This window comes from Mytilus californianus, unplaced genomic scaffold (genome assembly GCF_021869535.1).
Source record: "Mytilus californianus isolate M0D057914Y unplaced genomic scaffold, xbMytCali1.0.p SCAF_13, whole genome shotgun sequence".
Taxonomy (NCBI): Eukaryota; Metazoa; Mollusca; class Bivalvia; order Mytilida; family Mytilidae; genus Mytilus; species Mytilus californianus.
Window position 1 is genome coordinate 44,226,617 of NW_026262615.1, and position 23,640 is coordinate 44,250,256.

At 31.4% G+C, this 23,640-nt stretch overlaps 1 protein-coding gene across 1 annotated transcript; it reads left to right on the top strand.

The window, feature by feature from the left end:
- The first annotated feature begins 3,975 nt into the window (after nt 1-3,975).
- On the top strand, nt 3,976-9,941 carry LOC127723731 (cholecystokinin receptor type A-like). Its single transcript, XM_052230481.1, has 2 exons — nt 3,976-4,027; nt 8,356-9,941. The coding sequence occupies exon 2, from the start codon at nt 8,357-8,359 to the stop codon at nt 9,476-9,478; it is 1,122 nt and encodes a 373-aa protein (XP_052086441.1). The 5' UTR covers nt 3,976-4,027; nt 8,356; the 3' UTR covers nt 9,479-9,941.
- Nucleotides 9,942-23,640: the final 13,699 nt, after the last annotated feature.

The window sequence follows — 23,640 nt, forward strand, 5'->3', positions numbered from 1 at the left end:
CAATCGGATTTTCCAACAGAAAAAATCACGGGCAGCTGCACTTTGCCATGAATAAATAATCATCAGTCCTCTTTAATTTTCCAATATGTTTTTTTCGAGTTAGGGCACTTGATTGATCGTGAAATTAGACTGTGAGCTATTTACATATCTGCCAATCCATTAACATGATTACTTTATTAACCGACCTTTAATTTCTTTTCAGAAACATTGCTGTTTTTGCTTTCAAAAAGAACATCACATTTCACATTTGATCATGTCAATATTCACTGTTCGTTTCAAAATCTTGCATTTGATATCGTCCTAAATATTATACAATAGTATATTTGTATTTATCAATTAGCGTGTTGTATTGTGAATTTGTTGATTGAGATGTTGGTGTACATTTGCAAATTTCATACAACAGGCTGATGCTTGTAGGTAATCTATTAAAATGCAGGGGCGGTTCGAATGGGGGAAAAAACAAAGTGTTCAGAATTCTCCTCCTCAAGAAAGTTCAAATAGAGCAACAATATGTACAAATGTATACTTTTTGGATAGTCACTGTTATTATATAACTGAGGTACTAGTTTTGAAGCATACTTGCTATTTGTTCATAATTAATTATCACCACTTTATTTTGTTTGTTTTTGATCTGACACAAGTTCCTTAGTAATGTAACATTAATTAAAAAGGATCCCAGGTACGGTAACCAGTTCAGTGCCATAGAATCTAGTTCTTTAAAAAACCTTTATTATAAAGGGTGTACTGTTTATATTATAACATACGAATTTTAACTAAATGTAGATTTATTTGATAGGGTAAGCTTTCTAATTTTAATTTCTGTATCAATTTTGATTGATTTTAATGTAATCTAGCATCAGTACATTGCCTTATTCTAGCTTTTATTTTTCTCCGGTAGTTGCAATAGGCGTGTAATATTTGCAGCTCTGTTTTTTTTTGCCATCATCATCATCACCTTAGAATTCCATCTTTCTAAAAAGTTAATAGATCTACTGCCTTTATTAACTGGAGTATTAGAATCTGAAAAGAAGCTACCATTATCCATGTTATTCTTTAACTTCACGTTTTACTATATATTTTATGTCGCCTCATTAAATAATCCAGAGTTTGCTGACTTTGTTAAACGCATCCATTCCATCGAAGTTGAAATAAGGGTTACTACCGATATATTTTAACATCATATCGTAACCTACAGCTAGAAATATACAACGAGGGTCAGTGTTGAGAAAAACAGTTACGATAGAAATGATGATTTTAGCTTCCCAATTACGAACTGTCCATTTAAATATAGTAGCATTTTATCAGTTCGTGTAAATGATTATATATCTCTCAGAAGATACAATATTCCAGGGCTTACGTTTCATATCATGATTTCCTTGAAAGAGAGTTGCTGATTACCTGGAAGCTATTGTTCGTTGTCTTTGTTTTTATGATATACAAACAAATCTTGTTTTTTTTTGTTTCTAACAATGGAAAACGATAACGCATTGAGTTTTTGTTTTTACTTTTTAATATTGCAAAACGAAAAACGAATGGACACAATATAAACAGAGTACGGACGGATATTTATTTTCATATTGTTTTTTGAAATGTTAATTGTTACCATTTAAGGATGAAATATCATTTCATGGATTTAAAAGGGTAAAATAAAATTCTTCTCTGATATAAATTATGTAACAACAACATAAACTGTAATACGGAAGCTGTTAGAATATTTGTTTCCTTGTCTGTGCTTTTTTGAATTTACGGCATATTTCATATTGGTCTTTCCCAATTCTATAACCCTGCACTACACATACATTTTATTGATTTGAAAATTGAAAAACAGTTTGCTATCTTTTAAAATACCGGACTTTACAGTGGTTAAAAACAACAAAGTACAGGAATACCAGTTAACGCTGTGTAAAAATATAAATTTTCATTGGATACACAATTTAAAAGGCGTGTAGGTATATGATTGATAAACCACTTACATATTTTAATATTTACTTGACAACCATAGAATAAGAGTAGAACTTCTGTCATATGTAGCAGAATAAATTATACAACTATAAGCTTACAAAAAGGCTTTAGAAGATCTATTCAGGTATGTTTGTAATGCTAAATCAGATTTGGTAGTCCTATATTATAAATTACAAATAATCGAATAGTAACACATTTGATTAAATAACTGTGCCAATAAATAATATTATATTATATTGATAGAACTTTAGTAGGTTTTTCTATATGAATGGGATTTTGAATAAATAAGCATATTCACCTGCGGAAAAAGTATATTCACCGCGCAAAACGTCGCGTGCTTTTACGTGTATAATAACGATACAATGTTTGACGTTTAGTTGGTTTTGGTAAATAACTGCTATTTTATACATATTTTTCTCGCTCGGAACATGGAATTAAACAATTACTGTCTTTTGTTTCGGTAAATATGTGGTTTAATTGACTTTTGAAAAACCTAGTGGGATTCATTTCGGCCGTTGGCCTCAGTGAATATCAGTTTTTTCAAAAGTCAATAAAACCACACATTTACCTTATCAAAAGACAGTAATTGTATAATATTATCTTTATCTTCAACTGCTGTAAACAAAAATTATATTTGATGTGAGATTTTACGTGATATTGTATTTAATTTAGTTTTTTGATGTCAGCGTACGCGACTTATGACAACATTTGTTGTCAAAACTATCAAGACGATGGGTGCTACTAATGCAGCAGAAGGTGAATATCAGTTTTACACACATGTTACACACACAACACCTCGCTGTGTCTGATGTTTTGTTTATCATTTACCATAAAATTAAGGTATGTTTCTGATAATAGAAAGTACATGATACTAAATCAGGTGTACTTACAATAAGGTGTGCAATCGTAAATTTTTTGGGACACATGAGTTTACCATGGGTGTTGATGGGGCTCGTGTTGCTCAGTCTTTAGTTTTCTTTCTAGTGTTTTATCGACTTGATCGTCTTTTCGTCGTTTTTAGTTTTTTTTGCTATGGCGTCGCCATTTTGTTTTCGACTGATGAGTTTGAAATGTCACCTTGCTGACCGCCTTTAAATATATCAAAACCATAAATACTTTTAGTTAAAAATGTAAAAAAAACTTAATTTAACATAACTATGCAGGAAAAGAGACAACAGTCTAAAAATCTAAATTTTCATATACAACTCTGCAATAAACGACAAAACCAATTGATTCAAAAATTGAGTTTCTGTCTTTAGTTTTTGATTTTTAAAAAAACAAAACATGAATGGACGTTAATATAGTAGGACTTCGGACGGAAACCTATTTACATATTTTGTAGAAATGATGATTGTGCCAATGTTTAGTTGACGTATAATAACATGGATTTAAATGGTGAACCAATCATTTTGAAACAGTTAATAAAAAAAAAAAACAGATACTTTGATGAGGAGGTTATCAAAAGGAATATTAAAAATATGTGTTGGAAGTTTTTCTTGTAATTAAAGCTCAATTGAAACTGGTATTTTCCGATTTTATTATCTTGCACATCAAATACATTTAAAAACAATGAAACAATTAGCTATTCTAAAATATTTTGACATAAAGTGGTGGAAAAACATTTTTAACAAATAACAGGAACAAGGAAATAATTTAAACAATAAGTTTTGGTCGATTAATCGATTGTCTAATACATGTTGTATTTTCAAGTACTGACTAGGTTTTCTCAAATATATGCAAACAGCTGTTAAACATGTTAAATGTAACAGAAAGTTTAATCGGTTCAAAATAATTTCCTGTTTCAGAAATAATGTCGTCTGACTGAAGATTGTAACCTTTGGAGGCAAAACATCTTCTTATTTTTATATGTGAATAAATATCTGTCAATCGAGATAATTTCGAACAAATTTTTCGCGGTAATCAAACTAAGGTATATTCTTGATAGTCATGTTGAATGTCGAATGACAAAAAATGTAATACACGCATATTTAGGACGAAAACATAAACAACAAGTCGAGTTATGCAAGCAATGCAAGTGGAAAGTGAGTATGGCATATTAAGTAAGGTAAGCGAATGTACAGACTTTCATGGTATACGGATATAATTTGCAGTAATAACTTGTGTTTCATTTGAGTTGACGTTTAATTTCAAACAAATTATTTCTACCCAGTGAAATAATATTGATTTTGTTTTCTTCAAATTTTCAATTAACAATTCATCCAAATTATAATAAGCTAAAAGTTAGGTTTTAGAAATAAACAGCATTAACATTTTATGTGATTGGACTGTGATGTTGGTTGACTTCGAATGTAAGAAATAAGTATTCAAAAAACTTCTTGACATCATTAAAACATAGACGTATGGGTGTATAATTTAATTTTGGATGTAACACGTCTTCTGATCGGCTGAAAGTTTTTTGTCTATCAGCTCGTAGACATAATTTTGTCATGTGACCGTGACATCACGTATTTTTCATGATTTACTCCTTAAAAATGGAATTTCGAATTAAATCATAAGGAATGACTGTAATATTTTTTATGTCTATTCGAAATATCCTAAAAAATGTGGTTCACATTTTTGAATAACCTGAAACGAGGGTTATTCAGTGTGCACCACAGTTTTTATGTTATTTCTTCATAGACAGAAAAATATTACAGTCATTCCGTAGTAGAGAATTGATAAGAAGTAGTGGATTCGTAAACGATAATCAACGAGCGACTTTAGTCGCAAGTTGATTATCGTTTCCGAATCCACTACTTCTTATCAATTCTCTAGCTTAACCCATTTCTATTAAAACGACTGCCTGTTTTACGTTTGACAATGAATCAACGATATTTCATAAAAATAGTTTCGTATTTTGTCTTTTTTATTCTATCATAGCTGGAAATGATTATATCCACACGGTTCGCATCTATAATTAGACATTTGACAAGTTAACATAAGTTTAAGATAACTTAAATAAGGTGTTAGCTCCCCTTTTTAACACCAGATTTTAGTTTTGTATATACATATTTCATTTAATGTTTAATCATTACAAATTATTTATATCGAATAGATTTTGGTATATTTAATTTATTCAAAAAGACATATATTAATATACAGAATTTATTTATCTTGTTTTGAAAAGTTAAAAAATTTTAATTACCAAAATTTAGAACCTTCAAAATTTATATATATAATATTGAGCAACATGTTTTAGTTTATTGAAGACTAAACACCGCTAAGCCGTTCTTAGTCAAACAAATATTGATAGGGTAGATGCCATAAATCTGCCATTTCACAATGCTCAAATTCATGTTGCTTTCCTTAAATATTAAAATTATGTACTTACGATTTAAATTGAACAATTATATTTAAATCTGTTTAAACTGTTTCCGTTTCATTAAGTTACGATTATTTAAACGTTATAACATTTGGCATATATCGTTCACTGGTCAATAAACTAATTTTATCTGAGGTACGCATTCTGAATCCCCTTCAGAATTGCTCTTGCTACGGATGTACAATGAATAAATATCTTGATTTCATAAACTTACCATCAAGCTGTTCATAGCCGTGATCGTCTAGTCGTTGGTAACGAATGTCATAACGGTGATATTAACAGTGCAAAGTTCGAACCTTGTATTCGGAATGAAATTTTTTCATTGTAATTTTTTTCTCGATAAAAATAGTTTTAATCTTAGAGGTATTATATACTTCATTTTCATTTAAAGGCGATGATTTTGTTTCTGGTTTTACAGTCAAAGAAGTAGTTTTACGGTCGTAGCTTATATATCACACTTTATTCAAATTAGAGTCCGTTCAATGACGTGATATAAATAAATTTGAAAAGAGCATGAACAAATCCAGACATAGTATATATATTTTATTAGATAACAAAAGCGAATTATCTCTGAGATAGAAATACAGTTTATTGACATGTATTGACAGTTGTGCGCTTTAAGAGTGTTATTTAAATATTTATTTATGTGAGCACTCGTGGTATAGTGGTATCATGCATAGACTGAAGACTCTACTGATTATGAAGAAAATACGCGCGAGTTCGAACACTTCATATGCCACTCGTTTTTGAGAGGATAAAAATCGTAAGTTAAAAGTTTAAAGTTATAAAATAAGTTATCTTAAGTTAACGAAGTGGTCAGTGGATTCTTGAAAAATAATCCACTGTAAGAACAATAGAATGACGTCAGAGAAATGGGTTAATTAAATGTGATTTTGTTTCATCTAGTAAATATATTATCAAAGTGGCAATGATTGTGTTGGCTATTTATGTACATGCTTTAGCCCATGTACATTCAGGGTTGTAAGAACAGGTGTAAATCGAAGTATATGGCATGCCGTTCTCGTCAAAACAATATTGTAGCTATTATTCGAAAAAAAATAAGCATTGCTTTGTAAAACTCGAACTCTTTCCAACCGACAGAATAATAATGCATGGATTAACTATTGGCAATACATTTTTTGCACCTGTCCTAAGTCAGGAATCTGATGTTCAGTAGTTGTCGATAAGTGTTTCTCGTTTTTCGTTTTTTATATAGATTAGACCGTTGGTTTTCCCGTTTGAATGGATTACACTAGTAAATTTTGGGGCCCTTTATAGCTTGCTGTTCGGTGTGAGCCTTGGCTCCGTGTTGAAGACCGTACTTTGACCCATAATGGTTTACTTTTATAATTTTTGAATTGGATGGAGAGTTGTCTCATTGGCACTCATATCACATCTTCTTCAAATTTTTTGGAAAGCATCTTAAATAAATAAATATATATCCCTCATGCCAAGCTCTGATTTCTTATCCGGATTTGGCTACACATTAGGCCCTTTTTGCTGTGATCAGCTCTTCCAAAGTTTGTACTAGGTGTTGGATTTTCTGATATGACAATCCCAATCATGACTGAAGAGACATTATTGCCAATTGCGCATCTGGTGCATGCAAATAGGTATCGTAAATGTTATTTGTTTAAATGTCAAAATAGCGGTATGTCTCTGGTTTAATATAAGTAAGTCTAACTTCATCTTGGTATGTATTATGCAATGAAAATGACAGTTTCAGACGCATTTGCAATAGAGGACAGTACGTTAGAAAGAATTCGGCAAACACCCTCTAATGCGGAATTCCTGATTGATTGATTGATTGATTGATTGATTGATTGGTATTCAACCCCACTTTCAGCACTGTTGGGTTTTTCTTGGAAGTAAGTTTTTATTGGTGGAGGAAGCAAGAGTGCTCAAACCACAACCTTAAAAATTTGTAAGAGCTCCTACGTTAGGAACGCGGCAATTATGAGTGAGAGCAAATATTTGTCGGCTCAGATTCAGAATAATGGGATGCGGTAGGATATTATGTCTTCCTGAGAACTGTTGTGAACTGAACTTTCATGTTGTGAACTAGCACATTAATTATCTGGCTTATCATCGGTGTCTACCACAAATCAGGGTTCCTATTTAATTAACATTTACATGTTCCTCACCAAATCATCACTGTATGTTTCATTTTCGACAATAAAAATGTTACATTCCGCTAGCAAAATATAAATTGAATCGTTGATTTAAGGATGTATTCTTCTGAGGTTTCAGCCTCGTTGAAATCTAGTTCGGGAATTATTTCCAAAAACCTGAGATACAAGTAGAAAATATCAACATGATCAATAAATTAAAAAAAAAATTATAATCAAACTAAACTCTGTGAAAAAATTGTGTACTTACAATAAGTAGTTTTGAATTAATAAAATTTTAGAAATTTTATAACCAATCTGGTCAGTGTCATCAGCCAAAATGTTGAGAAAATTATTTTACCAAAAATATGTACATCCCATATATTTTTTTTCTTCTCAGAATTCTAAGATATGTATTTTTTCAATTATTTATAACAAAGAAGTTGAAAAATGTGCTTTTTGTTCTAAAAAAGACGAGAAAAATCCCAAATTTACAAAATTGACAGCACTGTCTATTTGACACAAAAAAGCAACAATATTTTATCTAACTATTCAACATCAATCTATAGAGTTTTTAGGTTAAATTTATTCAGATTGGTTCACTTCGTCTTTAGTGAGAGTATGAACAAAAGTTTAATTGTGAAATTGTGATTTTTTTCATGATAATACAGAAGCCCAAAAATGGGTAAAAAAGGATAAAAATGGGAAAATCTTTAAAATGGGACACATTCAATTGACCATAGAAAAAAAGAAGTGCACCATCATATGATTTTTTCTTCATCATTTACTTTTTTACAGTCATATAAACCCAGGCTAAGAAAAAAAGTTTAATTCTAGAAATTTTTGGCTCCTCACAGGTGTAAATCCTTAAGGCAAATACCATACCTCATTGAAATATTTCTCTTATATTGTTGAAATGAAAAGAGATGAAATAGCTGTAATTTTTTTTCTATATCATTTCAGAATGGCATCAAATTTTACAAACGGAACTTTTACCAGTTTGAGAGAAATAGAATACCATCACTTTCTGGACAAAGTGATACCAGCTACAATATTATTGCTATTTATGTCAATCGTAGGAACAATTGGCAATATACACACAGTCTTAGTATATAAGTTATCGCCGGTCATGGCAAAATATTCCGTTCGAGTTTTTATCATTTGGCTTTCCCTTGTTGATCTTACAGCATGTTTGTTTTGTATGCCTTTTGAGATTTTTGATATCCGATACAACTACACATTTTCATCTGTCGGTGCTTGTAAATTCTTTAGATTTCTAAATCACATTGTAACAGTGGCCTCCGGCTGTTTATTGACTTCAATTGCTATTGAAAGATATAAGATAGTTGTCAAAAACTTGCCTGTATTATTTGCTAATTCACAAAGGTCGAATGTCATATCTGCCAGTCTGATAGGATTATCCACGATATTGTCAATTCCTGCAGTTATATTTTATGGTCTGAACGAAAAAGAAACATACATTTTTGGCCTGACCGGCAAGAATTGTAAAATTTTAACAAAGTATCAGTGTATACTTAATGTAGGAGTTTATTACATTATATTAGTAATCATAGGTTCAGCTGGCGTTGTCATGTGCATCTTTTCATATGGAAGAATACTGTTTAAAATTTGTATTCGGAAAGATTGGAGGGAATCATTAGGAAAGAAACCAGATTCTTCTTCCAATTTACATTCGCAGACCACCCAGGTAATATCTACTATTCAAAATGGGGAGGAAAAAATAAATAAAGTGCACATTGAACTTTCTAACAGTGAAAAGAAAAAGGCTACTCATTCAACACACAATCTTGGAAATACGATTCGACTAACAATAAGCCTCATGATAGCAACCGCTATTTCCTATATAGGATATATGTTGTATGTTTTCACATTAATGATCAAAATACTAAATCCTAAAATGTATCAAAATATTGTCCGACCAGTATCCAACATTCTAGTGCGCGGATATTTTGTCAACAATGCAGCCAATCCTATCGTATTTTGTCTTTTTGATAGAACTTTTCGACAGGAATGCTTGAAATTGTATGGAAAATTTTTTTTAAAGAAAAATATCTCGACAGCATAACACTGATTCAACCTTCTTTCAAACACAACTTAATAAAACGTTTATAAATACATTTTTTTATGAGAGAGTGGCGAAAGCGAACAATATTTCCAAAATGGAGGATGTGCGACTCTCATTGCTTGAACTTTTATGTATGCTTATTTGTATTGCATGTTCAATATTCACATCTTACAGCTACGAATAAAACAAAATGTGAGGAAGACAGCGCAATCAAATAGTACAAACTGGGTAAATTCGCCATCTGAAGGTTAACTCATGCCTTAAAAGATTGACAATCCTATATGTTGTTCATGGGAGTCTGCTGTAACAAATGGATGAAGTATTATTGTAACATATATAAGTATAGGGAAAGTGTTTTGAGTTAATACTTACATGTATATGCCCGTGTCTGAAAATGTATTAAAAAATATCAAACTGTGAGGTAAACTCAAAAGGGTGAAGTCAATAAAACATGACAAAACTACACCTTACACTGTATCAACCAATAGAATTACTGAAAATAACCGTCGTATTCCCAACTTGGTACAGGACGTTTTAGAATTCAATGAATATAATTTAAATATAACAACTAACTTATTAATTCAGGGATTTTGTTACAACAAACAACTTGAAACCTTTTATTAAATTCTTCAAAGATACAAAGATTTAGCTTGAACATTTGGTTGTAGCTATGGAAACTGTATTACAAACAGGATATCGCATCCTGCGTTTTACCGTTAAAGAGCCCGTGAATTTAGATACCATCCATGTAAATTTATTGATCACTTGAATACATTTATTCTTAGGTTATCAATTTTACAGAGTAGTAAGATAGTTGAACATAGATTTTGTTTTACAATGTTTTAATAAATTTATACATAACTAAAGATGTATTGCAATTCAGATATGAACACTTATGGTCCTATTTCCGGTCGATATTTATATATTCTCATTGCATAATGTCGTCTTTTTAAGCCAGTTCATGACGTCTTTACACTTTATCGGTTGGTCGTGTACTGACTGACACTTGTCTGGAACACTTAATATATTTACTAGTTGTATTTGGCTTTGCAGTAGCTTTGAGTAACCGAGAGTTCTTTTGCTTTGTATTTTATTGTCTTCTTGGTAGTTGTGTTCAGTGCTACGTGTCTATCTTAATAGTAAATCCCTTTCCAACTGTTTTAGCATTATCTTCCTACGTTATGTCAATATTTGTGGTTGTTGGCTGTCTGTCAGATATGTTTTCGTTAATTCTTCAATCATAAATCAGGACTTTGGTTTTTCTTTTTAAATTGTTTAACATTTAGTCATGTCGTAGTTTTTTTATCTTACTATTCGTTATGGGTTTTACTCATTGTCGAAGACCGCACAGGGACTTACGACCCATAGTTGCTTACATCCAAGTCATAAGGTCTCTGGTAGATTGATGTCTCATTGGCATTCATATTTCATCTCCTTACTTTTTGAATTGAAAACTGATTGCATTGACTATCTGCACGAGTTATACTGTAAGAATTGCTAATTTCAACAGAATTCATTTGAATGCCAAAGTATGTCTGAAATGTATTTTTAAAACAATAAAAGAAAGATCCATCAAGCCTTTCCTTTACGTACCCAAATATTTGTTATTTAATGTGATCCAGCTTTAAATACACAAACGATATTAACGTTTTGTTGACTAATTTCTTGCTGCAATTATAGTGTGTTAGTGCACTGCGTTAGCAGCAAGAAATTAGCTAGTCGTTCATTCTGATTGCTGACACCATATTTGCGTAATAACAAGTGAGAATGTTACGATCGCTATTGTTTTACTGGTGGAAGACATTTGTCATGTCAAATGCAGACAATATGTGTTTGCCGGAATGGTTAAGTGATCAATGAATTATAAATGATTGCCTGTGATTTTGTCCTGACATATCTTTTTGACGAGTCTCGTGGTCCCAGTAGACAAAAATTATGTTTCGCTTGTTCAGCAAAAACATGTCAACAGACAATAAACCGATTAAAAAGATAAATAGCACAAAATGTATGATTCTTATGAATATATAATATGGTTACGTAGGTGACCAAATACGTAGGCGTATTTGCTAAGTATATGGTCACGTTCTAGCTGTCGTGCAACGAGTAAATCCTTTACTTAGGATCCTTTTTGTATAGCTAGTTGCTACTGGTCTGCCCTGATATTTGATGAAGTGTTTCTATTTTGTTGCCGTGCTTTTAATATGCATGTTAAATTTTCATTCGAATTGAAATTCGGATTTATCTTTGATCGCTTCAGCAAGTTAAATGCATATCAAAATCACAGAGATCCATACTGTGGATTCATTTTTATTTGTGATATTCCAAATTTCGTGTGTTTCGTGGGTCACAGCGAACTGCAAATTTAAGAATTTAACGAAGAATAATCAAGAGAAATGTGTATGGAGTCGGATGTTTATATCCGGTTATGTTATGCAGTTTTAGTATGGTGTTAACTAGCGATAAACATTGTAACATAACACGTGTTTTTATTGAAAGAAGATACAAGTATTTTGATTAAGTCAATAATAAATATATCGAATATCAGTGATAATTTACTTTTTAAAATTGAATAAAAGTGTTCATGGAAAATAACTGCAAGTTGTTAATTGCCGTGTCATAGTGTGGTTTACTGGTGATTAACAATCAATAGGATTAAGTACGTGTATATTGCCCGTAGGTAATATTGTTTATGACAGGAACATTTATTTTCACACCTTTTACTTATATGATTGTTTATTATATCGTTATTAGGGAAATGAGCTTTCAATCATAGAGTTTTGAATGCCTTATAAAATTCCGAGCAAAATTTATAAATTGTAAAATAAACAAGTAATTAGTTGTCTCTGTCCATTATTGTAATAGAAGTTTTCAATGAACACTTTAACCTAGAATGACTAAGCGAGGATTTTGACAATTCAAAACTTTTTCAATGAATTCCTTCTTTTTTGTATGTTTTATTATTGATCAAACCAAGGAGGTTATATGATCTCCTAAATAAAAAGAAATCCACGAATTACGTTTCTGATTTTTTTTCTTTTTTGTAATCAGCGATCCACGAATTTACGTATACCAATAAACGTCTTTTTTTCTCTATCCACGAAAATTGATACCCACGAAAATAAATGAATCCACAGTATTCGAAATCTGTAGATTTAATTTTACAATGTTTGCAGGAGCCTGATAATTCAATCTAAAAGATTGTTGCCTTATGTATTTATGTATTACAAAAACAGAGGGTGTGGATGCGGTTTACAGTGTGTATCAATACTAAATATTTTTAGTTTTAATTGTTTTCATTTAAATCTATGATTTCGTCAATTTTCTAAATTTTCCCGACCAAATATGTGGACAAGACGTTATCCCAGAATTCCTTGTTTTATGTCAACTAAACCTTAGGTTTGATTTGTAATCTGCTTGGGTAAACAAAGCAAAGTTACCAGGCTTATAATTTTGAACATCAAATGCAAGGTTTGTCTACATAAGACTCAAATGTTACGCTCGAATCAAAACAGTTGGATTCAATATCAAAAGAAGTGCAATAAAAACAGACAATTCCGATGCCGAGACTATGAGGGCATTTAGTTTCATGTAGATCAGGGAATGCAAGCAAGTTAAAATAATTTGATTTGTTTCTCTCTGATAAACTTGATAAATGTACCTTACCTGTGTTAAGAAGTCACGCTCACTATAAGTATTTTAGGTAGAAGTAACTATGCAGGAAATTGAGACGACATTCATATTATCTTGAGTTCCAAATACACCCTGCAATAGGTGAAAATTTCTACTTTTCCAACTTTTGAAATGGCTTATACTTAGAATCGAAATAAATGAATCAAAATAATGTTATTTCGGCTTGTGTCTTATCATTGCATCCACTTTTTTTTGGTTTTTCGTTTTAAAGTTAACAAAAATAAATAAAAGAAATTCAAACACCTTGATTTTTTGCTGTTTGTTTGTTATCACGCAAAACAAAATACGAATAGACACAAATATGCAAGGACCTTGGACTGACATTTATTAACTCAGTTCGTAGAAATGTTGATTGTTACCATTTGATTTGACGTTTCATCACCTGGATTTGAAATCTTGAAAAATAAACAGATACTTTAATAAAGAACTCAAGGATTTTTGCAAATATGAGCCTGAGATTTTCTTGAGATAAGGCATAGTTCGATCTGTTGTTTATTGATTCTTATGCCATGTACTTCTAATTGCGGAAAACATTTGCTTTCTTTAAAATCCCCACGCATGAAGTGGTCAAAACACCATTTAAACAGAGGACAGGAACAAGGAAAACATTTTAACAATAAGTTTCGGTCGATTACTCGATTATCTTGTGTTATCAAGTACTGACTGAGTTATCTCAAATATATATCTCATATAGTTGTGTCATCATGATTGGTTTTTAAAATATATTGTGATTCTACATTCACCCACCACCTTGATGGTGATGAGGTAGCGTGCTTGCGTCTGAGCACAAGGGGAGGGGGACTTATATTTGATTGGGGGACAGGCCAAATAAAAATCTTTAAAACTGGTATTTGATGTTTCACAGATAATAACGCAGAACAAAGCTTTTATTAGTAACAGAAATACAAATCAGATTGGTTTCAGAATAATGTGCTGTTCTTATACCTTAAAAATCCGACTCATCATGTTGGTCTCGTACACAGACAGATATATGATATTGCATTAACATGTATTCCAGCTATAAAAGAGGGGCGAAAGATACCAGAGGGACATTAAAACTCATACATCGAAAATTAACTGACAACGCCATGGCTAAAAAAGAAAAAGACATACAGACAAACAATAGTACACAAAACACAACATGAAAAACTAAATACTAAACAACACGAACCCCACCAAAAAAACTGGGGGAGATGTCATAATGAGATTAATTTAATAATTTCTTCTTAGCGTTCAGCAACTATTTTATAAACTTTTTTTCAAAGTTAAATTAATGTTGAGATTTTTCTTTCTGTTGATTGAAATCAAACTTAAATATACATTTGCACGTGAATGTTTGTACCTGTCAATCGAGGTCATTTCGAACAATGTTTTTGCTCTAATCCAACTAAGATATATTTTCTATAGTCATGCCGAATGTCGAGTGATAAATAGTACATGCATATAAAAAAACGGACGAAAATATAAACAATAAGTCGAGTTATGCAAGTCGACAGGGAGTGCTATAAATCAGGAACTCTGACTGCCAGTAGCATATTGGGTAGGATTGGTATTTGTTTTTACCATGTGCTTCGTACAGATCGTCATGGTAAGTTGTTGCCAAAAACGCGTCGAAATGAAAACGGCTTGGAAATCTGTCTACACAGGCTTTTGATTATGTTAACTAATTCTTCTCAGGCGTAACTAAGTCTAAATACAACATAGACATCATCACCGACACCTCATCCCCAGCATAGATCCAATTGCCGGAATTAAAAAATATCATTCGTGAATAATTGATTGATCAATGTATCTTTTATATTTCCGTACTTAGAAACAAACTGTTTTATCATAAAATGAAATTTCAGGAAAAGATGCCAGTCATCGTTGGGTAAAATATTAGTTTTTCTTTGGATGCACCATCCGAAAGGGCTTGTAGGATGTGCTCATAACCTCAAGAGGAAGTTACAGAAAGAAGGAGAAGTAGTCATATAGTTTAATATTACTTGAGAATTATAAAAATAATAAGCGAAAATGAACAACATACAGAAACAAGACTTAGAAATATCTATTCAGGTATGTAATGCTAAATAAGATTTCTTTTTTTGTGTGTGTTAATTTGCAAAAAAATTCACATAATTATATCATTACCATATTGTAAGATTACGGTAATTAGTCATAGTAACATTTGAAAGGGGAAACCAAGTACATATACTGTAGTTGATTCTTTTTTCCTATTCTATAAAGAATCTTTTGACAAACTTGAAAATAGATAATAATGATAAACCTAGGAAGTTTGTATTGGGAAGGTATAACCTATCAGTTGGAGCCATGGGTTGCTGCAGGATTATACTCATTGAATGCTTTATTATTATAATATCTGATTTGTTTTTCATTTGGCAAATTTTATGTAAGATAATTCTTTAATGGTATACTATTTACTTACACGCTTTGCATTTTTTAGAAAATATGATCTCAAATAAAGCTAACTCTACGTTAAGTTGTAGTTCAATTTGCACGTTTTCATATATCCATCTTAGCTATTCCCATACGACAAATAATGTACGACAATTCCAGAATATATGTTCCATTATCTCTATTGACTTACAAAAACATTGTAATAAAAAAGATTTGTCGTGATTTTTAAATAATATCAAAATACGAAGGGTATTAGTAAATCAGTGCTGAGTTACTGGAAAGTTAAAATCATCACGTTCGTTCTTTTGTCTAATTTGAAGTTAAACATTTGAAAACATATTAAGATATCAAGCAGATCTTCTAGGTTCAGTAGCACCCTTTATTTTAAGTTTACTGGGATATTTGTGATTCAAGCATACAATGAATAGTTGGTTTTTGAGTGACTGGACATCATCAATAACTTTTATAATGAAATTAAAGAACCTTGAAAAACGCTTTTTTTAAAACCTTTAGAAGGTTTCCTATTAATTCTGCTCATATGAGTATACATTCAAATCATCCAGTAAAAACAAGTTATGTTGATCAAGAGAAAAGGATAGGATTTTGATAATATCATCATTGGTGTATTTGTTATTAGAATAAGTGTCTTTTTATCCAAAATATGAGTTTTTTTGAAACTTATAGCAAGGAGTTTGTATCTTCAATTTCCATTTTTATTCAAAACGTTCTGTTTAATGATACGATGTAGTTATTTTTTTAATTGATTATGCGAAATATTAAAATAAAAACTCACTAAAGAGACTAGGTTTATAATTTGATACGCTAGACGCTGGTTTTATCTACATCTGACTCATAATCAAAACAATTTAAATGATAAAGAAAAATTGAAAGTTGAAAGCGTTACACATTTTATCATTAAGCGTCGAAATGTCTAACATTTTTGATATAACTACGAAATAAGAATGATTGTGATCGAAGTGTTTTGAGTGCATATTTAATAATTATAAAGAATCTACATCTGAATGACATCTTTAGTTGAATATACCTCATCATAAATTTCTCATTTTAGAACAAATGGTGGTAAGAACGTCAATAAAATGATCAGTCGAACATCTTGATGTCCCGGTTATATGTTGTTCTTTAGAAATGTTTTTTTTTTAAGTATAAGTATCCAATGTTAAGATGGGAGATCTTTATTGTTCTTTCTTAATATTAATAACAAAATAGAGAAGTACGAATTTTTCCAAAATCTCCTCTTTTCGGGACCGATAAAGGGTAGATATCTAACAAGCATACATAATGCATTTGCAATGTTTATATTAAAGTTTTTGAAAAAAAACCACGTACCGATATTTTGTTTGTGAAAATCCTGGAGAGAATCATTCCCGCCAAACTTTCAACATGTGCAATGGCTTATATGATTTATATGGTAAATGGGAGATAATCAAATCTGAATCCTGGTCGATCGTCTATTTGAAATGCGTAATATCTACGATACATACGTTAAATTAACGGTTAAGTATGAATATACTATACTTATATCGGACGTTCGATCGTCCTCAATATTCCAGAAGTTTTCCTTTTCATCTGGAAAGCCAAGCACAAAGCATCTGCTTGTTAGGAAAGGTATGTTAGGCATCTAGCACATTAAAACTACTAAATCAACTTCTTTTTTAAAAATTAGAAATGTTCCATTTTCTGCAGCTTGAAACACCTACGTGACCCATATTTATTAAATATATTTTTAAAAAGCATGTTATACACGTAAACTGCATTATAAAAAAAAAATATCAAGGAATTCTATCGATTTTAATTTAGGTCCCCAATGACCTTAAAAAAGTTGTGGATTTAATATTTCAACTAGGTTTTATCATCTTCTTGATTTACAAATTTAATTTTAATAGGATAATAAGGCTACTTTAAAGTTCATGGTTTAAAATTGTTTGAGAAGACCAGTGGATGATGAGAACGTTATTTTAGAATTATACCGAAATCTGAGTAATTTCAAAACAAAAACAATCGGGATGATCTCTGGTTCTTAGGAAGGGTAAAGAGATCATGGGCCACATATTTTCACCCGTCGTGTTACTCCTGTAAATCGATAAGTCATATCACGTGATGAGCATTACGCAATATATGATTGATTATTTGCTCGTATCTCCGAGGAAAATTCAAAACGGAAAGTCCCTAGTCAAATGGCAAAATCAAAAGCACAAACACATCAAACGAATAGACAACAACTGTCATATTCCTGACTTGGTACAGGCATTTTCTTATGTAGAAACAGGCATTGAAACGTAGAACAAACAAAAGTTCAAATTGGATTTACTCATAGATAAGTGAAAAAATGCATGTAGCATTCAAATGTAGAATAAATATTTGTAAGTAGTATTCTCCGACAGTAAAGCAGAAAGTAAATGTAGTATTCAATTCTAATATGCAGCCCTTCTTTCGCTTTGGAAACAAAACCGTGTTCTAATTCCAATATGACATGGGCTACGCGTAATTGACATCACAATTGAAATTGCAAAGTCAGGTGTGAATTGAACAACGCCGGATATCAAAATGGATATTTGTTTTGGTGTTGCTCTCAAGGAAATTAAATGAAATCGATCTAAAAGTAAGTTTACATGGATCTTTTTATTTGTTTATCGCAAAAACAAAAGATTTTCTATAACGTTTTGGCTTCATCAATTAAAAATGGAAGCCTTTTGAACGCGTGTTATAGGTTCGAAGTACCAAAGTTCTAAATTGTCCTTTAAGAATCGAAATAATTCTATCATGCCATGCTCTCTGCTAATTTTAACCTGGGTAGGCATTATTGTTGTTAACATTTTAAACCTAGCTTACGCTATTCTCCAAGGTCATTAGTTCATATTCAGTCATTCCATGAAAAAAAAACCCAACCAATTCTTACTATTCCTGATGGAAAGATTAACATGTTTATAATTAAACAGAAGAACGCATGTAAGTTCGGAAGAACACAAAACAGGTATTTCAGATCTGAAAAACAGACAAAATATGTTCTCCTGTTTAATCTCCATACAATGACTTGTTTTATTATTATATGCAATCATTCTAAAATGATGTCGAGTCCTTCAAATTTCATTGGATACCAAAACCCCACATGTTTTATAAATATCAAAAATGACAGCTATGCGTAGGAAGTAATTTTTTATATATGTACTTCTTTCTTTTATGTCTTTTTTAACCGGGCCCGAATTAATGTTTCCATACTTTTCCGCTTTATTTGTTATAAACGTGGTTTTGATTGAAAACATTATTTAAATGCATGGATTGATAGATATCTTAAATGTTTTCCGCCAAATGTATGGACATGATGTTACCTAACAATTCAATATTTTATATAAAAATAAGAAGATGTGATATATAAAGGCAACAGTAGTATACCGCTGTTCAAAAGTCATAAATCGATTGAGAGTAAACTCATCCCAGTTACAAACTAAAATAGAGGGAAACACATCAACTATAAGAGGGAAACAACGAAAACACGTGAGTGCAACAAGAAACAAACACCTATGCAACATACATAGAAACGAACTTTTAGATAGCAACAGCCATTTTCCAAACCCAATTATACCAGTCCTATACCAAACATGGTTAATAATAATTTCAAATTACATTTAGCTGTCCCAATTATGTATGTTATTTTTGCAACTCGACGTATAAAATCCAGCATTATGTGTCTCGTGACATAGATGATTGCATGATTCGGACGTTTAACTCACGTATTGGCTGCTGTGTTAATTAAGAACGATACAAACCGTGCAAATATACTTTTTCAAGTTAATGGAAAGGTAGTTACGGAGAAACGGCGACAAAAGTTTGTGCTCAAATCTTTGTTCCCAGTCGTATGGGATTGTTGAGATGTCAATTATCTGGGGTAAAAAAATGACCAGAATGAGGTCAAACAATCTTTGACAATACCAAAATAAAAGAACAACACGACTTCATCAGCAAATGCAAAAGATCTGAGTAAGAGGTTAGAACTGGCAAGCTGCAAGGTTTTAAATTTAGAAAAAATTTCAAGATTTGATTTGTTAATTGAAATTTATTACAAAAGACTTCAGGGGAAATCACTTTGGTATCTACCGACTCTCTTCTACTTTTACATCGCTTATATTGATCAAACACAGTTCACGGTAACACTTTTATGTAATTTTTACTAGTTCCAAAAAGGCATAGCATATCGGTGCAGGAAAAGTAACATTTAAAAAAGAAATAAACTGTTTTCAGCTGCCAAATGTTACTGGAAAATATATATACCTAGAAACGTACCTGACAGTAATTCTTATGTTGTTTTAATGTACATTTTTTCAACAGATTGTTCATACAATGGGGTAGTATATACTAAAATAAAATTTTGACGCGCGTCTGGCGTGCGAAATTATTATCATCGCGTCCTTGATTAATACATCTTCAACATCGAAACTTTTAAATTGTACTACTAGTATCCAGGCCATAACCACCTACAAGTAATCTTTTTAGGGAACGCTTGCCATAGTAGTTCTGCCCGTTTCCGATAGTAGAATGATATTATGACTCAAGGTGTGTTGGTCCGTCCGTTCATCTGTTCGTCAGTTTATATGCCCGTCTGTTCATTCGTTCGTCTGTCTGTCCAATGTCAGTTGGAAATTTTGAGAAGTTAAGCATTACGTTGTATTCATAGAAATTTGACACGTCGTAGTACATATGTTTGTTATGATGTGAATTTTGTAAATAGTGCTAAAACACAGTTTTCACCCATATATTTTGATTCACTGAAAATGTGAAATTCGTAAAAATCATGTTAGATTTTTCGTGAAAAGAATTGACTATGACGTTGTAGTCACATCGTTTTGGAATTTTCTGCATATGAGAAAGATTTGATCTACTCCATATAAATGCAAAATTTAGAGATTGACCACACTTTCACATTTCACCGAAGAAAGAAATATATTGCAAGTGGGGGTATGTCGACATATGGAAACACATGCTTATATTTGACTAATGTTAAAACCTTAAATATTAAGATTTCATTTTTACTGTGAAGGAAAAATTTCTAGTCGTTTTTAAAATTCTGCTAAATTGAAACCTAATTCATTCTTATACTTACTTTATAATAATATTTAAAAAAGTGAAATCCCCAAAATACTGAACTCTGAGGAAAATTCAAAGCGGAAAGTCCTTCATCAAATGGCAAAACCAAACGCTCAAACACATCAAACGAATGGATAACAACTGTCATATTCCTGACTTTGTACAGGATTAAACTTGGTTTTATAGCTAGCTCAACTTCTCACTTGTATGACAGTCGCATACAATTCCATTATATTGACAACGATGTGTGCACAAAACAAACAGACATATATAATACTGTTGTTTTTACAGAAAAAAAAGATTGTGCCCCAAAAATATGCTATTTAACAAACGAAATAGAATAGAAACATTTGTACTCAAAATGCTTAATACGAAATTGCCCTTTTAGCTGTTGTTATCAAAATAAATTAAAAATAAGATTTAATTGGATAGAAATCTGTTCTAAGAAAAATAGAGTGACTAACAATAAACAAATAACATTTTGCAGAACACAAGGATAATTTTCGACATTTGCTGGAATTTAACTTGTAATTTTTTTTCTTAAAATGTCCTGTACCAAGTCAGGAAAATGGCCATTGCTATATTATAGTTCGTTTCTGTGTGTGTTACATTTTAATGTTGTGTTTCTGTTGTGTCGTAGTTCTCCTCTTATATTTGATGTGTTTCCCTCATTTTTAGTTTGTAACCCAGATTTGTTTTTTTCTCAATAGATTTATGAATTTTGAACAGCGGTATACTACTGTTGCCTTTATGCAATTCTGACAAATTTAGGAGTGGTTATATTGCTCTGCACTTCCAAAACATTCAGAAAAGGAAAGAAGATAATATCATCTTTAGTTAAGAAATACTTAAAAGCATTGTTACAACAAAAAACAGGAAAAAGGAAAATATTCTTACAGAAAAATAATATCTTTATTTAGAATACTTGTATAAGAAATAGGCTTAGGTCGATGAGTTTTAACTTAAAGGAAAATGGCAGTAACCATATTTTGAACAACGTTCAGATTTTAAATGTTCATTGATTTCTGCTTTGAAACAGATGGTTTGATTCCAGTTGAATTAATGAGTTTTTTATAGACGGAATGGCATATTCAATAACAAACATGATACCCTTTATGGTTATTTGTTTGATTATTTCCTCATTGCGAACATTTTTGCTCTCGGGGTAATCAAATTTACAAGAATATTCAATACGAACACCGAAGTATAGTATGCCATGTAAATATAGGACTGATGAAAGAACAATTAATTGATAACAGAGAATGTGCAAGGAGTATGGATGAACAAAATTGTTTGCCAATGGCGAATCAATTAGGGCAAGTAGTAAAAAGTATGGTATAGTTGTCCAAATGTCAGTTTGGAATCAGTTTAAAACTCTTTTTAGATTGTCCGTGAGTTTTCACGAAATTGCGTTTCAAACAGTATACAGTCATATATGATTGTATAGACTAAACATTTTACCCACATTAGGTTTTCCTATATTGACTTTAGTTTTGTGATATGTGAACGACCATTTCATCTCAAGGGGGCCCTATTATGGTTATGGTTTTTTCCTAAAAAATATTCTGATCCCAAATTTGATGAAAATAGATATTTTTTTCAACCAGATGACAAGAAAAATATTTTGAATCCAGATTTTCCCTGTACCTTATAGTTTTAGATTTTAGAAAAAAAAATTCTGACTCAGACAAAAAACCATTACCCCCTAACCTTGAAGTTAAATGGTTGCTCCCAAAACTCTATAATGTCATTTGATGCACCATCTGAAGGGCATGTAGTAATATGAACAATACCATTGTTATATATAAGAACTTTCTACTTGAACAATAGATCACATAAGGATAAACTATCTATCATCTGTAGAAGTACATGTATATGCACAGAGACAACAATAAATATTCAGGTATGTATTTAATGTCATATATGATTTTAACTGGTATATCATTTATAGTTATAACGTGTAATGACAATGATTGAACATTTATTAACCTAACCGAGTTTATTTTGTAGAAAAAAAATGTTATAAAAAAGTAATTCAGTCTAAGATAAAAAAGAAATAATATGGCATGCTCGATCCCTTCAATACTATATTTCAGCCATTTTTCGAAAAAAAATGAACATTGCATTGTTAATCTCGAATCATTTTAAAACCGACCGATTAATTATGCGTGAGGATGATTCATTTACTAATCACCTTGCATCGATAAGAAGCGTGCGTAAGGTCTATATACAAAAGGTCAACTATGATCACACTTATGTCACACAATTTTCAACAATAGTTACCCTAAGGTACCGTTCTGTATTAATTGTTTACCTCAGATACATATTCCAACGCACCATAAATATGCTAATAAGATATATTGAACACATGTGAGTGTTTAATTTGATAGTCTGAATGTGTGTTTCAATTATTTGAATTCAGTTTGTAATTTTGAATTTTCAGTGTGTGTTTTCATTTATGTCAATGTATAATTTCCGAATTGATCAGTATTTAACCGGATTTTCAGCACTGTTAGGTTTTTATGGAGGAGAGCTCGAATTCACAACATTAGTGTTGACAAGTTTGAGATACAGAAGTTGAACTATTTTAACAACTCACCGAGGCCCTCGGAATAATCATATGATGTATAGAAAGTCTACTTCGCTGATTGGTTTATGGTGAAGGTTGGATAACGATGCTTTAATGGAAGTAGATGTTCAAATCAAGCGTATATACCACGATCGTGGAAAGTCGTTAATTCGATCCCCGCCTGTTCAGACCTGAAGTTCGTTGTAGATCCTATTCTAGTAACGCGGCAATTATATGTAAGAGCAAAGATGTGTCGGCTCAGAGTCAGAATAATGGGTATCGGTATAATATTATGTCTTCCTGAGAACTGTTGTGAACTTCATCTTGTGAACTAGCACGTAAAATTTCTGGCTTAGCATCGGTGTCTATCTTAAATCAGGGTACTTATTTGATTAACATTCACATA